This window comes from Thalassophryne amazonica, chromosome 11 (assembly GCF_902500255.1).
Source record: "Thalassophryne amazonica chromosome 11, fThaAma1.1, whole genome shotgun sequence".
Lineage (NCBI taxonomy): Eukaryota > Metazoa > Chordata > Actinopteri > Batrachoidiformes > Batrachoididae > Thalassophryne > Thalassophryne amazonica.
In genome coordinates, this window is record NC_047113.1 from 50725728 (window position 1) to 50744144 (window position 18417).

At 40.6% G+C, this 18417-nt stretch overlaps 1 protein-coding gene across 1 annotated transcript in view; it reads right to left on the reverse strand.

The window, feature by feature from the left end:
* Positions 1 to 2008: 2008 nt before the first annotated feature.
* kdrl (kinase insert domain receptor like) overlaps positions 2009 to 18417 on the reverse strand; it is a 105587-nt gene continuing 89178 nt past the window's right edge. Inside the window, 2 exon segments of the mRNA XM_034181621.1 lie at positions 2009 to 2452; positions 16227 to 16330. Of these exon segments, the coding sequence (XP_034037512.1) occupies positions 2269 to 2452; positions 16227 to 16330 (288 nt within the window). The 3' untranslated portion in view covers positions 2009 to 2268.

Genomic DNA, 18417 nt, shown 5'->3' on the forward strand with positions numbered 1-18417 from the left:
AAATAAAATTGGTCCACAAGTCAAACATTTGGCAGCAATATATATATATATATATATATATATATATGATTTCTGAAGGGTTTTTTTGTTGTTTTGTGCATCTTCTCTTCCGTGACACAAGCGGGATACTCAGCTGGTGAAGTTAGTGAAAGTTTGGTCCACAGTACGTCGGATGTGTTCTGCAAATAAAATGCTGCAGATGCGAACAAACATGACAAAGAGAAACAGCAAATGGGTGCTGCTGTAACGTCACAGACGTCTTGTTTGTTTCTGCAGTTGAGCGCCTTGACATCAGTGTGTGTGTGTGCGTGCGTGCGTGCGTGCGTGTGTGTGTGTGTGAGAGAGAGCGAGAGAGAGAACGGGTGAATGGGAGTCATCAAAGTAAAGCGCTTTGAGCATCTACATCACATGGTAGAAACACAACATTAATGCATCCATTACTGTAATTTGGTGAATACAGCAGTGTAAATAAGCATATAAATCTGGATTAAAATGACGGGCTGGTTATTGCATTGGTTTAACGTCGAATTTAACCGAACAACAGAACTGGATGTGACAATGTTTGCAGTCAAAATAAATAAGCAAGTTGTCTTAGGAGTGTGTTTGCAGATGCTGTTCTTGTCTCTTTAACTCATTTTGTTCACAACGTAACTTCACGAGGCTCCATGGTTTCGACACGTGCTTTCAGTTTTTCCAAACTAAAATACAGGAGTAGGACTCTATAACTAATGAACTGCGTTTAATTCATGTTCTTAATTATACATAATATTCCTCTGTGCTTAGTGCTTTGAGCAAAAACTGACTTTCCACCAGCTGGCACTGCAGCCTCATTACAAAAAACATCTGTTTAACTTTATGCGCACAACTGATAATAACCAGAAAGAACAGACAAATTCCAGTTTTAAACTTTCAAAAACATATGAAATATAACTCTATATGAAATTCAAAAGCCTCAGCTTTCCCTGTGTCCTTTTTTTTTCTGGATATTCCTTGATAACACTTCCTACATCAGGTGGTGAAGTTGGAATTATCGTTGTTTTCACAGCAGATCAAAGAAATACCTGAGGCTGTTTTCAGCTGTTTGACGTACGGTGCAACCGGAAAGTATTCACAGCGCTTCACTTCTTCCACATTTTGTTATGTTACAGCCTTATTCCAAAATGGAATAAATTCATTTTTTTCCCCTCAAAATCCTACTCAGGTCTGATTGGTGGATTGCTGCAGAGATGGTTGTCCTTCTGGAAGGTCCTCTCTCCACAGAGGAATGCTGGAGCTCTGACACAGTGAACATCGGGTCCTTGGTCACCTCCCTGACTAATGCCCTGTTCCCTCGATTGCTAAGTTTAGATGGATGGCCAGCTCTAGGAAGAGTCCTAGTGGATTTGAATGTCTTCCATTTATGAATGATGGAGGCCAATGTGCTCATTGGGATCTTCACAGCAGCAGGAATGATTCTGTACCCTTCCCCACATTTGTGCCTCGAGACAATCCTGTCTCAGAGGTCTACAGACAATTCCCTTGACTTCATGCTTGGTTTGTGCTCTGACATGCACTGTCAACTGTGGGACCTTATATGTAGACAGGTGTGTGTCTTTCCAAATCATGTCCAATCAACTGAATTTACCCCAGGTGGACTCCAGTTTAGCTGTAGAAACATATCAAGGATGATTAGTGGAAACAGGATGCACCTGAGCCCAATTTTGAGCTTCATGGCAAAGGCTGTGAATACTTATGAACGTAAGTTATTTATTTTTAATAAATTTGCAAAAAAAACAAACAAAAAAACCAAAAACAAAAACAAACAAACAAACAAAAAAAAACAAAGACAAAAACAAAAACCTTTTTTCACACTACGATTATAAGGTATTGTGTGTGGAATTTTGAGGGAAAAAATTTTATTTGATCCATTTTGGAATAAGGATGTAACATTGAAAAAAAATGTGGAAAAAGCACTGTGAATACTTTCCGGACGCACAGCATCACAGTGAATGTAGTACAGACCAGCAGCTTTTACACGAGTGTGAAAAGTGGTCTGCAGCTTTCCTTTTGTTGCTCAGCAGGCACATTGGATTTTTTTTTTTTTTTTTTTTTGCAGATTGCAAGCTGCGGTGGCATCGATGCAAAGAGAGTCTGTTCGGAGCATCTTTCTCCGCTCAGGTTTGTGTTTCAAGCATTTGTGTTCGCTACTGAACAGTCCAGAGATAAGAATCAAAGCAAAGGAGAACAAAGCAAAGCGCTTTGTGGCTATTAGTCCAATTCTGCAGGAGCTTACACGGGCGGGGTGGAGTAGCGCACCACATAATTGTAGTCTGGCGGCGGGCTGTGACACTCCAGGGCCACGTCCAGGGCCGAATCCTCCAGACTGAAGTCCAGAGAGGAGACTGCTGGTGGGTATGTCTCCTTCTCAGCCTCAGCCAGCACACACTCCTTACTCTTACTCACTGCCTTCATCCTGCCAACAGAAAATATAACAAGTAAATAAAATCACCTCCCAAACAACGTGGTTGATCGAATGCATGAAGAGCCAAATATTTGTTTGTTTTTAATCTCATGATGAACAGCAGCACATTCATTAACCAAATAACACCTTGTTCATACTGTCAAACTAAAAACATTTCTCTGTTACTCTTAAACATGTTCTCAGATCAGATTTGCTTTGTGTGTTCCCTTTTGTTTGCTCTTCTTCCCTTTGTGCATTCTTCAAAATCTATGTACTTTATTTGCTTTTCTGAGGAGGTGAACTTTTCCTTTGACGCAAAAACTACTCAGCTGATTTCCATGAAACTTTTGTCGCAACAAAGGAAAACCCCATCTTCAGTTATTAAAAGTCTTACCACTACTTTGTTCCATCCACCCACTAAACCAGCTGAGTGTGATTAGTTCATCTTTTCAGGCAGGTAGTTGAGCTAATTGGTAAAATCACTTATTTTTGGTGTATGGGTAGAAAGAGTACATGGAAGTCAACCCTATTTTTATTTATTTATTTTTTTCTATGTCTGGGGTACGGACGATGGCGCGTGGGATGCAGGATTGACCGCATCCAAACCGCAGGGGGCCGGACTGATGGTGAGGTGTAGGGCCTGAAGTGAGTGCTGCATGTTGTGGTCTGTGTTTGGGGGTGGCCCTGTCGCGGGAACAGGCACACTGACAGTGTGAGGAATGCCGGCTGACCCCTCCCTGTGGTGCTGATGCTTGTGTGGACTTCTCATCTTCTTTATATTATTATGTTATTTGAGTTCCTGTTTTCTGTTTCTTCAGCTTTGTAAAACTTTGCAAAACCATGTAATTGGCAGCATAGCCCAAGCAGTGGTTCACCCCTTTGAGTCTGGTCTGCTTCAGGTTTCTTCCTCAAATCATCAGCGGGAGTTTTTCCTTACCACTGTCACCTGTGTACTTGCTCAGGGGTTGGTAAGGTTAAACCTTACTTGGTGTGAAGCACCTTGAGGCAACTTTGTTGTGATTTGGTGCTGTATAAATAAATTCAATTGAATTCAATTGCTCCCCTCCACAGCATGTCTTTTTCCTGGTTCTCTCCCTCAGCCCCAACCAGTCCTAGCAGAAGACTGCCCCTCCCTGAGCCTGGTTCTGCTGGAGGTTTCTTCCTGTTAAAAGGGAGATTTTCCTTCCCACTGTCGCCAAGTGCTTGCTCACAGGGGGTCGTTTTGACCGTTGGGGTTTTTACATAATTATTGTATGGCCTTGCCTTACAATATAAAGTGCCTTGGGGCAACTGTTTGTTGTGATTTGGTGCTATATAAATAAAATTGATTGACTGATTGATTGAATTGATGGGACTTGCCCCCCAGGTGTGAAAATGGAGCCGGAGCTAACACTACCCCTACCCTTAACCCAACCTGAACCCTAACTGTGGCCGAGTTCTTAACCTGAGCTTGGTGGGTTCCAGAATTGTCTAGATGACATCAAAATTGCCAAAGGTCAATCACTGGGGCCAAGGTCATGTTTGCCTGTTTGGTATGACAATGAAGGTTGACCTTGAAATTGCCTTTAAAGAAGGGCAAAGGTCAAGGAATTTAATTTTCACCCAGATTTGGACCAAAGTGTGGTGCGAACTTAGGTGGATTCCACAATTGCTCTGGCAAGGTAAGCCAAAGGTCATTCTTTTGGATAAAGGTCAAATGTCACCCTGCTGTAGCTCTTCCTACTGCTTCCTGATATCTATCAATGTGCAAGATTTAGGTGTGGATCTGGATAAAAGTTTGGATGCGTGAATAAAATACATTTTTCTAGGAGGATTCTGTCAGTTCAGCCACTGTACGCTAATAAATAAGCCCAGCAAGGCATCACAGAAGAGAGAACTATTGGTTTTAGTCGTAGCAGTTTGACTTTAACTTCTTTCATGGTGGAATAATTGATATATTTTGTTGTTAGTGCTTATGCGTGCAGAACTGGGTCAGAAACAGGTCTCAACTTATGAAGCATGACAAATGATGTTATCTTACAGAAAGGTTGACAGCCTGTAATGTTTAAGTCGCTAAATCACAACAATCAGTTATCAGCCCTTCCAGAAAAAGAAAACGCACCTCACTGCCTTTCTCAAAATGGATGTGTAGTGTGTTTTATAAAACATTTAAGGAATGTGATGCCATAGCTCATGTTTTACAGAGCAGAAAGATAGCAGAAACAGATGGGTAAAGTAGAAACTGTGCACAATCAACTTCTTTCCTGCTTTTTGGGGAATATCCCCGGTGACGTGCTGTGATTAAAAAAAAGTGTTTCCTCATTATATGATGCAATCAATCATCCTGAGGTTTAAAGTTTAACGGTCAAAAACGTCTGTAAACCCTAAAATCAAACATTTTAGTCCATCTGTTGTGCGTTTATTTATGGCAGACTGGCTGTCGCTTGCTGAAAACATCATCATTAAACGCAAAACGTGATTGGCCGGTCGACACAGGGAGCATTGTGGGTGGTGTAGTTCAGGTTCACTTTGGACGTTACAGTGTTTCCATCCCTTGGAAATCTGCTGCAAAACTCATCACATATTGTGCAAAAATAATGATTTAAATATCTAAAGGACACTCGATTACTTCATCAAATCTAAACAAATGACCATGGCTGCCAGGAGTTAAGGTTTTGTAAAATCTGAGCGATCATTCACCAGCCCGGTAGGTGGCGGTAAATGCCATTGGATCCAAAAGAAGAAGAAGAAGAAGAAGAAGAAGAAGAAGAAGAAGAAGAAGAATGGACTAATTTGTACATTATTTTATTTTATTTCTTTGTGGCTGATGGTATCGCCAAGACTCAGTGGGAGAGAGGAGCTCTCATGGTGCAGCTGTGTACAGACTGGGACGTTTCTTCACCGTTTAGACAGTTTTGGATAGCCTCAGGACGCTTATTTTTTCAGGTAAATCCCACTAAAACTAACAGGTAAGAAGTTATATTTACTACGTGTATTTTACTCTGCCAATCAATCAATCAGCGAGCTGAGCTTAACTTGACATCTACGTGTGTGTATGTGACTCTCATATCTCTCTGACTGTCAGATCGGCCTCATGATTGAGGTCATTGAGGTGCAGACTGGCACTCTCAATGAGTAGACTAAGTTTGATCCGCATCTGGAGTGAGATTGCATCAGAATTTTGGCTCTCTGTTGGGACTGTTTACACAGAGACTGCTACCTGCTGCTTTGGACTTGAACTAACAGTCTTTTTCAAGACTTTTTTACTTTTTTACCTTTTTACTTTTTTTTTAATACTTTTTTACTGTGCTCCAACGCCTAAGGAAGACCTCTAACGGTCGAAACATCGCGACGGAGCACTTTTATCAGCTAACTTTTATCAGCGTTGGCAAGCTAACTAGCTTGCTAACGCTTTCGTTTTTATTTATTTGTTTATTTATTTATTTATTTATTTTTTTAGCACTGTTGTCGTGCGTTATCTGTGCTGCTCCACAGCGTGTTTAGTCGATTTTTATTTTATTTTAGCACCGTTGTCGTGCGTTCGCTGTTGTCGTGCGTTGCCTGTGCTGCTTCATGGCCTGTTTGGTGCCTTGATTGGGGCACTCCTTCTGCTGAATCACCTCTAAATTATTTACACATTATTCACTTTGTGTGTTTTTAGGAATCCGCTAGGTTGCGTAGCTACTAGCTCTTAGCCGGTTTAGCATGGCGGCTTCTCCTGTCTCTCCCGTACTTTTCTGCTCTGGGTGTGAAATGTTTAGTTATTCCTCGGCCTCCTTTAGCAGTAACGGTACTTGTAATAAGTGCAGCTTATTCGTAGCTTTGGAGGCCAGGCTGGGCGAATTGGAGACTCGGCTCCGCACCGTGGAAAATTCTACAGCTAGCCAGGCCCCTGTAGTCGGTGCGGACCAAGGTAGCTTAGCCGCCGTTAGTTCCTCCCTGGCAGATCCCGAGCAGTCGGGAAAGCAGGCCGACTGGGTGACTGTGAGGAGGAAGCGTAGCCCTAAACAGAAGCCCCGTGTACACCGTCAACCCGTTCACATCTCTAACCGTTTTTCCCCACTCGACGATACACTCGCCGAGGATCAAACTCTGGTTATTGGCGACTCTGTTTTGAGAAATGTGAAGTTAGCGACACCAGCAACCATTGTCAATTGTCTTCCGGGGGCCAGAGCAGGCGACATCGAAGGACATTTGAAATTGCTGGCTAAGGCTAAGCGTAAATTTGGTAAGATTGTAATTCACGTCGGCAGTAATGACACTCGGTTACGCCAATCGGAGGTCACTAAAATTAACATTAAATCGGTGTGTAACTTTGCAAAAACAATGTCGGACTCTGTAGTTTTCTCTGGGCCCCTCCCCAATCAGACCGGGAGTGACATGTTTAGCCGCATGTTCTCCTTGAATTGCTGGCTGTCTGAGTGGTGTCCAAAAAATGAGGTGGGCTTCATTGATAATTGGCAAAGCTTCTGGGGAAAACCTGGTCTTGTTAGGAGAGACGGCATCCATCCCACTTTAGATGGAGCAGCTCTCATTTCTAGAAATCTGGCCAATTTTCTTGGATCCTCCAAACTGTGACTGTCCAGCGTTGGGACCAGGAGGCAGAGCTGTGGTCTTATACACCTCTCTGCAGCTTCTCTCCCCCTGCCATCCCCTCATTACCCCATCCCCGTAGAGACGGTGCCTGCTCCCAGACCACCAATAACCAGCAAAAATCTATTTAAGCATAAAAAGTCAAAAAGAAAAAATAATATAGCACCTTCAATTGCACCACAGACTAAAACAGTTAAATGTGGTCTATTAAACATTAGGTCTCTCTCTTCTAAGTCCCTGTTGGTAAATGATATAATAATTGATCAACGTATTGATTTATTCTGCCTAACAGAAACCTGGTTACAGCAAGATGAATATGTTAGTTTAAATGAGTCAACACCCCCGAGTCACACTAACTGTCAGAATGCTCGTAGCACGGGCCGTGGCGGAGGATTAGCAGCAATCTTCCATTCCAGCTTATTAATTAATCAAAAACCTAGACAGAGCTTTAATTCATTTGAAAGCTTGTCTCTTAGTCTTGTCCGTCCAAATTGGAAGTCCCAAAAACCAGTTTTATTTGTTATTATCTATCGTCCACCTGGTCGTTACTGTGAGTTTCTCTGTGAATTTTCAGACCTTTTGTCTGACTTAGTGCTTAGCTCAGATAAGATAATTATAGTGGGCGATTTTAACATCCACACAGATGCTGAGAATGACAGCCTCAACACTGCATTTAATCTGTTATTAGACTCTATCGGCTTTGCTCAAAAAGTAAATGAGTCCACCCACCACTTTAATCATATCTTAGATCTTGTTCTGACTTATGGTATGGAAATAGAAGACTTAACAGTATTCCCTGAAAACTCCCTTCTGTCTGATCATTTTTTAATAACATTTACATTTACCCTGATGGACTACCCTGCAATGGGGAATAAGTTTCATTACACTAGAAGTCTTTCAGAAAGTGCTGTAACTAGGTTTAAGGATATGATTCCTTCTTTATGTTCTCTAATGTCATATACCAACACAGAGCAGAGTAGCTACCTAAACTCTGTAAGGGAGTTAGAGTATCTCGTCAATAGTTTTACATCCTCTTTGAAGACAACTTTGGATGCTGTAGCTCCTCTAAAAAAGAGAGCTTTAAATCAGAAGTGCCTGACTCCGTGGTATAACTCACAAACTCGTAGCTTAAAGCAGATAACCCGTAAGTTGGAGAGGAAATGGCGTCTCACTAATTTAGAAGATCTTCACTTAGCCTGGAAAAAGAGTTTGTTGCTCTATAAAAAAGCCCTCCGTAAAGCTAGGACATCTTTCTACTCATCACTAATTGAAGAAAATAAGAATAACCCCAGGTTTCTTTTCAGCACTGTAGCCAGGCTGACAAAGAGTCAGAGCTCTATTGAGCTGAGTATTCCATTAACTTTAATTAGTAATGACTTCATGACTTTCTTTGCTAACAAAATTTTGACTATTAGAGAAAAAATTACTCATAACCATCCCAAAGATGTATCGTTATTTTTGGCTGCTTTCAGTGATGCCGGTATTTGGTTAGACTCTTTCGCTCCGATTGTTCTGTCTGAGTTATTTTCATTAGTTACTTCATCCAAACCATCAACATGTTTATTAGACCCCATTCCTGCCAGGCTGCTCAAGGAAGCCCTACCATTATTTAATGCTTCGATCTTAAATATGATCAATCTATCTTTGTTAGTTGGTTATGTACCACAGGCCTTTAAGGTGGCAGTAATTAAACCATTGCTTAAAAAGCCATCACTTGACCCAGCTATCTTAGCTAATTATAGGCCAATCTCCAACCTTCCTTTTCTCTCAAAGATTCTTGAGAGGGTAGTTGTAAAACAGCTAACTGATCACCTGCAGAGGAATGGTCTATTTGAAGAGTTTCAGTCAGGTTTTAGAATTCATCATAGTACAGAAACAGCATTAGTGAAGGTTACAAATGATCTTCTTATGGCTTCGGACAGTGGACTTATCTCTGTGCTTGTTCTGTTGGACCTCAGTGCTGCTTTTGATACTGTTGACCATAAAATTTTATTACAGAGATTAGAGCATGCCATAGGTATTAAAGGCACTGCGCTGCGGTGGTTTGAATCATATTTGTCTAATAGATTACAGTTTGTTCATGTAAATGGGGAATCTTCTTCACAGACTAAAGTTAATTATGGAGTTCCACAAGGTTCTGTGCTAGGACCAATTTTATTCACTTTATACATGCTTCCCTTAGGCAGTATTATTAGACGGTATTGCTTAAATTTTCATTGTTACGCAGATGATACCCAGCTTTATCTATCCATGAAGCCAGAGGATACACACCAATTAGCTAAACTGCAGGATTGTCTTACAGACATAAAGACATGGATGACCTCTAATTTCCTGCTTTTAAACTCAGATAAAACTGAAGTTATTGTACTTGGCCCCACAAATCTTAGAAGCATGGTGTCTAACCAGATCGTTACTCTGGATGGCATTTCCCTGATCTCTAGTAATACTGTGAGAAATCTTGGAGTCATTTTTGATCAGGATATGTCATTCAAAGCGCATATTAAACAAATATGTAGGACTGCCTTTTTGCATTTACGCAATATCTCTAAAATCAGAAAGGTCTTGTCTCAGAGTGATGCTGAAAAACTAATTCATGCATTTATTTCCTCTAGGCTGGACTATTGTAATTCATTATTATCAGGTTGTCCTAAAAGTTCCCTAAAAAGCCTTCAGTTGGTTCAGAATGCTGCAGCTAGAGTACTGACGGGGACTAGCAGGAGAGAGCATATCTCACCCGTGTTGGCCTCTCTTCATTGGCTTCCTGTTAATTCTAGAATAGAATTTAAAATTCTTCTTCTTACTTATAAGGTTTTGAATAATCAGGTCCCATCTTATCTTAGGGACCTCGTAGTACCATATTACCCCATTAGAGCGCTTCGCTCTCAGACTGCGGGCTTACTTGTAGTTCCTAGGGTTTGTAAGAGTAGAATGGGAGGCAGAGCCTTCAGCTTTCAGGCTCCTCTCCTGTGGAACCAGCTCCCAATTCAGATCAGGGAGACAGATACCCTCTCTACTTTTAAGATTAGGCTTAAAACTTTCCTTTTCGCTAAGGCTTATAGTTAGGGCTGGATCAGGTGACCCTGGACCATCCCTTGGTTATGCTGCTTTAGACGTAGATTGTGGGGGGGTTCCCATGATGCACTGTTTCTTTCTCTTTTTGCTCCGTATGCATCACTCTGCATTTAATCATTAGTGATCGATCTCTGCCCCCCTTCACGGCATGTCTTTTTCCTGGTTTTTTCCCTCAGCCCCAACCAGTCTCAGCAGAAGACTGCCCCTCCCTGAGCCTGGTTCTGCTGGAGGTTTCTTCCTGTTAAAAGGGAGTTTTTCCTTCCCACTGTGGCCAAGTGCTTGCTCATAGGGGGTCGTTTTGACCATTGGGGTTTTTCATAATTATTGTATGGCCTTGCCTTACAATATGGAGCGCCTTGGGGCAACTGTTTGTTGTGATTTGGCGCTATATAAGAAAAAAGTTGATTGATTGATTGAATCAATGCATTAATGGATGTATTTCGGTTGTTTAAGCCGGTTGAAAGCATGTGAAAAAAGCAGCAGCTTTTAGCTCATAAATGACGGTGTATCTAATACCGAGATAAACTGTGACTTCGAATGCTGTGTTTTACTGGTTTTGAAAGATGATGACAGTGTTTGGGGTTTTATTTTTTATTTATTCATTTTTCATGTGTTCTTTGTGTGTTTGTGATCCTTGAATGTACCCAGCAGCCCCTGCGGCGCTTAAAGTGAAACTGGTTTATCAGAAGCCGACAGTGTAATCTGACGTGGCCGCATCCGAATCAATACTAATAGTTATCGGTTATCAGTTATTTGTAATAAAGATAAATTTTTTAGCAGTTTATCGTCATAAAATATAACTTTTAAGTTATCTGATTAATGGTTATCGAAGCTAACTTTTTGGTTAGCTGTGCCCACCACTGGAAATACCAAGCAAAGGTGATGGTCCTTTCTGTGACAGAAAAACTGAGAATCATGTAAAAAAAAAAAATGGTTCAAAGTTTCAGTGTATTCCAAATATCACCTGCAGCACTGCTGTGGTAATTCTCCATATCACATATTAGAGAACAAAATTCAACCCAGAATGCATTGCACAATCAACATCAGGCATTTTGTGCAGTTAGCAAAAAGTCTGTTCACTTTCATGCAGTGAAAGCTTTGGCTTTGCAGCGCCTGGTAACTACACATTATTTCTACGCGTGTCTATGAGAAAGCTACAAAAGTTTATTTGATTTTGGAAGAGTATGACCACGAAGACAAGGAGAGAAAGCAGCGGCAGATGGCTACAGTGGACGGTTCTGTTTGCGATCTCAATGAGAAAGCAGTGGCGTGCACATGGGACGTGAAACAGTTCCAACCCCTTTGTGTTATCAATGTCGATGCCTGTAGTTGAATGAATGAAAGAATCAAAAAACACAAATGTGATGATGGCTATCGGATTAACTGTAAACACATCAAATGCGTGGAACTTGGAAGTATGAAAGGTTACGAAACACACAAAGCTGCGAGAACCCTGAGCAGCATCAGCCAGCAGGACGAGATTGTACATGGGTGCTAAGTGCCACTTTATTAAGATAAGATAAAGACAAACTTTACTGATTCAACGGCAAGGAATATCACTGGGAAAATACAGCAGCAAGAGTCGTACAGTAGTAAAGAATAAGAAAAATTATTTACATTAAAGAAAGTTGACTAAAGTATATTGCGATGTTTGCTGGTGGGTGCATAAATAGTGATGTGACCAGATTACATGAAAAACAGAATATAGTGAGTATAAGTATGTATAGATACGGTAAAGTTATTGCACAGGATAAATTGCACAGTTGTGCATGTAATAAAGCGCAAAAGGTGACGGTAGTTGTAGCTGATAGTGCAAAATCAGCAGTTGATTACGGTGCTAGAAACATTTTGAGGTATTATACAGTCTGACTGCCATTGGAATAAATGACCTGCGGAAGCATTCTGTTTGCACCAAGGGTGCAGAAATCTATTACTGAAGGAGCTGCTTAAGGTTGCCGCAGTCTCATGTAAGGGGTGAGAGGGGTTGTCCATATTTGATGTCAGCATCCTCCTCTCACCCACCACCTCTATGAGGTACAGAGTACATTCCAGGACAGAGTGCATTACAAGTAAAAAGTTTGTCCAATCTGGTTCACACTTATTTTATGTATTTTTAAAGCTTGCTTTCTGACAACTTGGTGGGTTTCAATGCAACAGAGGTGACTGCAAATCTTGACAAAATAGTGCATCCCCTGCAGTGGCTCAGAGGTAACTATGTGATTTGGGTAATTCAGCTTTATTCCGTTTGGTCACCCTCTGTATGTTTGTTTGTTTCTGAATTTTTAGAAAATCAGGTAAGAACAATCAGTCATGGGAGACAGGCTTAACTCAATCAATCAATCAATCAATCAATTTTTTTATATAGCACCAAATCACAACAAACAGTTGCCCCAAGGCGCTTTATATTGTAAGGCAAGGCCATACAATAATTATGTAAAACCCCAACGGTCAAAACGACCCCCTGTGAGCAAGCACTTGGCTACAGTGGGAAGGAAAAACTCCCTTTTAACAGGAAGAAACCTCCAGCAGAACCAGGCTCAGGGAGGGGCAGTCTTCTGCTGGGACTGGTTGGGGCTGAGGGAGAGAACCAGAAAAAGACATGCTGTGGAGGGGAGCAGAGATCGATCACTAATGATTAAATGCAGAGTGGTGCATACAGAGCAAAAAGAGAAAGAAACAGTGCATCATGGGAACCCCCCAGCAGTCTACGTCTATAGCAGCATAACTAAGGGATGGTTCAGGGTCACCTGATCCAGCCCTAACTATAAGCTTTAGCAAAAAGGAAAGTTTTAAGCCTAATCTTAAAAGTAGAGAGGGTGTCTGTCTCCCTGATCTGAATTGGGAGCTGGTTCCACAGGAGAGGAGCCTGAAAGCTGAAGGCTCTGCCTCCCATTCTACTCTTACAAACCCTAGGAACTACAAGTAAGCCTGCAGTCTGAGAGCGAAGCGCTCTATTGGGGTGATATGGTACTACGAGGTCCCTAAGATAAGATGGGACCTGATTATTCAAAACCTTATAAGTAAGAAGAAGAATTTTAAATTCTATTCTAGAATTAACAGGAAGCCAATGAAGAGAGGCCAATATGGGTGAGATATGCTCTCTCCTTCTAGTCCCCGTCAGTACTCTAGCTGCAGCATTTTGAATTAACTGAAGGCTTTTTAGGGAACTTTTAGGACAACCTGATAATAATGAATTACAATAGTCCAGCCTAGAGGAAATAAATGCATGAATTAGTTTTTCAGCATCACTCTGAGACAAGACCTTTCTGATTTTAGAGATATTGCGTAAATGCAAAAAAGCAGTCATCTGAGTTTAAAAGCAGGAAATTAGAGATCATCCATGTCTTTATGTCTGTAAGACAATCCTGCAGTTTAGCTAATTGGTGTGTGTCCTCTGGCTTCATGGATAGATAAAGCTGGGTATCATCTGTGTAACAATGAAAATTTAAGCAATGCCGTCTAATAATACTGCCTAAGGGAAGCATGTATAAAGTGAATAAAATTGGTCCTAGCACAGAACCTTGTGGAACTCCATAATTAACTTTAGTCTGTGAAGACGATTCCCCATTTACATGAACAAATTGTAATCTATTAGACAAATATGATTCAAACCACCGCAGCGCAGTGCCTTTAATACCTATGGCATGCTCTAATCTCTGTAATAAAATTTTATGGTCAACAGTATCAAAAGCAGCACTGAGGTCTAACAGAACAAGCACAGAGATGAGTCCACTGTCCGAGGCCATAAGAAGATCATTTGTAACCTTCACTAATGCTGTTTCTGTACTATGATGAATTCTAAAACCTGACTGAAACTCTTCAAATAGACCATTCCTCTGCAGATGATCAGTTAGCTGTTTTACAACTACCCTTTCAAGAATTTTTGAGAGAAAAGGAAGGTTGGAGATTGGCCTATAATTAGCTAAGATAGCTGGGTCAAGTGATGGCTTTTTAAGTAATGGTTTAATTACTGCCACCTTAAAAGCCTGTGGTACATAGCCAACTAACAAAGATAGATTGATCATATTTAAGATCGAAGCATTAAATAATGGTAGGGCTTCCTTGAGCAGCCTGGTAGGAATGGGGTCTAATAAACATGTTGATGGTTTGGATGAAGTAACTAATGAAAATAACTCAGACAGAACAATCGGAGAGAAAGAGTCTAACCAAATACCGGCATCACTGAAAGCAGCTAAAGATAACGATACGTCTTTGGGATGGTTCTGAGTAATTATTTCTCTAATAGTTAAAATTTTGTTAGCAAAGAAAGTCATGAAGTCATTACTAATTAAAGTTAATGGAATACTCAGCTCAATAGAGCTCTGACTCTTTGTCAGCCTGGCTACAGTGCTGAAAAGAAACCTGGGGTTGTTCTTATTTTCTTCAATTAGTGATGAGTAGAAAGATGTCCTAGCTTTACGGAGAGCTTTTTTATAGAGCAACAGACTCTTTTTCCAGGCTAAGTGAAGATCTTCTAAATTAGTGAGACGCCATTTCCTCTCCAACTTACGGGTTATCTGCTTTAAGCTACGAGTTTGTGAGTTATACCACGAAGTCAGACACTTCTGATTTAAAGCTCTCTTTTTCAGAGGAGCTACAGCATCCAAAGTTGTCTTCAATGAGGATGTAAAACTACTGACAAGATACTCTATCTCACTTACAGAGTTTAGGTAGCTACTCTGCACTGTGTTGGTATATGGCATTAGAGAACATAAAGAAGGAATCATATCCTTAAACCTAGTTACAGCGCTTTCTGAAAGACTTCTAGTGTAATGAAACTTATTCCCCACTGCTGGGTAGTCCATCAGAGTAAATGTAAATGTTATTAAGAAATGATCAGACAGAAGGGAGTTTTCAGGGAATACTGTTAAGTCTTCTATTTCCATACCATAAGTCAGAACAAGATCTAAGATATGATTAAAGTGGTGGGTGGACTCAATTACATTTTGAGCAAAGCCAATTGAGTCTAATAATAGATTAAATGCAGTGTTGAGGCTGTCCTTCTCAGCATCTGTGTGGATGTTAAAATCGGCCACTATAATTATCTTATCTGAGCTAAGCACTAAGTCAGACAAAAGGTCTGAAAATTCACAGAGAAACTCACAGTAACGACCAGGTGGACGATAGATAATAACAAATAAAACTGGTTTTTGGGACTTCCAATTTGGATGGACAAGACTAAGAGACAAGCTTTCAAATGAATTAAAGCTCTGTCAGGGTTTTTGATTAATTAATAAGCTGGAATGGAAGATTGCTGCTAATCCTCCGCCCCGGCCCGTGCTACGAGCATTCTGACAGTTAGTGTGACTCGGGGGTGTTGACTCATTTAAACTAACATATTCATCCTGCTGTAACCAGGTTTCTGTAAGGCAGAATAAATCAATATGTTGATCAATTATTATATCATTTACCAACAGGGACTTTACCAACAGAAGAGAGAGACCTAATGTTTAATAGACCACATTTAACTGTTTTAGTCTGTGGTGCAGACAGTCTGCACCACAGAAACTCTGTGGTGCAGACTGTAAATTCCTCCTCAAATCTAAAGGAATCTGACTCAAATTGGTCCTTTCCACCAAATAATCATTTAAAATGAGAAATTTGTTGCCTTCACATAGCAATTTTTATATAACTACATAAAAAAAAAACCCCACCATCTTGAAGTTCTCAGAACTATTCAAAAGATGTCTGATTTGCAATTTGGACGGAGATTAAAACAGAAAGTACCGCATTTTTTTTGTATGCACAGCCATGAGTCATACATTAGCCGGGAGCTACCTCATTTGGGACAGCTAGACATTTGGTGAAAACAAAGGTTTTAGTGTGTGCTCTTAAAGAAAAACCCCAAACTCAAGTTATTCCTTTTGTGCTCGGCCCTTTTGTTTGTCACCTTGGAGCTTTTTTTCCCCTCCAACTCTTCCTTTGTGACTGTTTTCCTCATGCATGGTTCATTCAGACAAAAGGGGAAAACTATCGACTTGCCTTAAGGTGAAAGGAGTGATGCGCACGTGCGTGAGTGTGTGTGTGTGTGTGAGAGAGAGAGAGAGACAGTTATAGTGTCTACATTCCAGCACAGTGGGGAACTTTTCAAGCATTTTCAGCCTCATTTATTGTCGACTGAGGTGTCATGAAGTGTACGTACGCCAGAGCCATGATGCTGAGCGGTCGGCCTGCCAGTGATTCCAAACACTTCAGGGTCTTCATGCCTTCAGAAGACAATCCCATCCCGCTGTCTGACTGACCACCCTGTTAATAATTAAAGAGAGCAACAGGTTGTAAGTAAGACCACGGAAAAACCTCCAAAAGTCATCTTTTATATCCCACCAGGTTCTCCACACCCTGGAATTTTGTTTTAAAAAAAAGTGATGTGTGCACATCAGCACTATAGTTAACTAAGCAAGTTATATCTGTGTCAACACACAACATGGACAAATTCTGAATATAAAGTCTTATAACAAGCTTTTTTGAATCATGGTTGCTGTTGATTAATATTAATTAACTGCCTGATTAGCATACGTGCAGACTCCACCATATTTGTGAGACCGTAGTATACACACACAATATGAAAAGTTATCACAAAGTATTCTAGAGCTGTGGCTGGTATTCAAATAATTTACTGACCAGGTGGTACCTATGGTGCCAGTATCAAGTGTCTACCTTGTATCACATGTGCAAGAAAAAATGTTTCATTTTCATTAATATGCAGATATATGCCCCAAGCAACCCTGAAGTCTAATCAGCTCATCTACTTCCACGTTGGTACAGTTGTAAGTATCAAGTGTCTACTTTGTTCAGTTAAAGAGTTTTTGTGTTCTCAAAGAAGACAATCACTCGACAGGATAGGAATGGACTGGGAAGTTGCAGACCAAGAAAAACTACACTTCTGCAGAAGCGACACCTACAAGCCAGACTGAAGTACGCTAAGGACAACCTGGAGAAGGATTATGCATACTGGAAGTGTGTCCTTTGGTCAGATAAGATGAAACTAGAGCTCTGTGGCCGTAGAGACATTGCTTATGTTTGGAGAAAGAAGGGAGAGACATATAACCCAAAGAACACCGCTCCCTCAGTGAAACACAGTGTCAAGGATTTTATATAGTTCATGCTCTTATTATCATTTATTTTCTTTAGTTTATGCTTATATTATTATTATTTATTTTCTTATAGTTTATGCTTATTATTTTTCCTCTTTGTGAGAAGAGGAGGTTTTAGAAAGAAAGACTTGTTGTCTGCATTCTTCATGATTGAGCAAACTATTTTTCATTTTGCCTTATCCTGCTTTGATGAGCCACAAGGCTCATGTTGCAGGAATGGAAGGTTTCAGCTGTTACCTCGCTTTGCTATCACCCTCTTGCAGACATGACTCATGTGTAACCTCTCCCGACTGTCCTTGTTTATTTTTTCTCATGTTGAACTAAATAAAAGGCTGGGCCAGAGGAGGAGATTTTAGGAGAGCTTTGTAGCTGAGCACTTACAAGCTGCTTCATTGTTCTCCTCCTCTGCGCAGAGCAAAATATATATATTTGTCTCTCTCTGACTGGTTTCTTTTCAGTGTTTGTGCCTCTCATTTCTTTAAAAACAGGGTGCAAACCCAACACACAGCAACAGGAACATTATGCTGTGGGGATGCTTCAGTGTGTCTGGAACTGGGAATCTCCTCAAGGTGGAAGGAATCATGAAGAAAGGAGGATATGTGGAGGATAGGTTTTGAAATAAAACCTCAAGCAGTCAACAGCAAAACTGGGTTTGGTTCATCGCTTTGTCTTCCAACATGACCGTAACCCAAAACATGCATTGCTCCTGGTGAACAACTTCCTCCAGAAGACCAAAGTGAACGTTACTGACTGGCCTGCACAAAGTCCTGACTTGAATCCCACTGAAAATCTGTGGGGTGAACTAAAGACCAAAGTCCATGCCAGAAGACCATCAAATCTGGAGGAGCTTGAGAGATTTACCAAAAAAGAAAAAAAAGGGCCGGGATTCCTCAGGAGCAGTGTTGCCACAGTTACTTTGAAAAAGTAATCCAATTACTGATTACTGATTACTCCTTGAAAAAGTAACTTAGTTACTTTACTGATTACTCAATTGTAAAAGTAACTAAGTTAGATTACTAGTTACTTTTTTAGTTACTTTCCCCAGCTGCCGACAACAACCCACGTCAACATGACAATGATACCTGTTTTGCCAAAACTCACTTTATAGTCACCCTTTCTTGACTTCAGTGAAAATAAATACTTGTTTTATAAAAAGTAAAATAAAGACCTCTTTCTTGACCTCATATTTAACTGTTGACAGCACTGTAACAGTAAAACTTGCAATTTCAAACCTACATT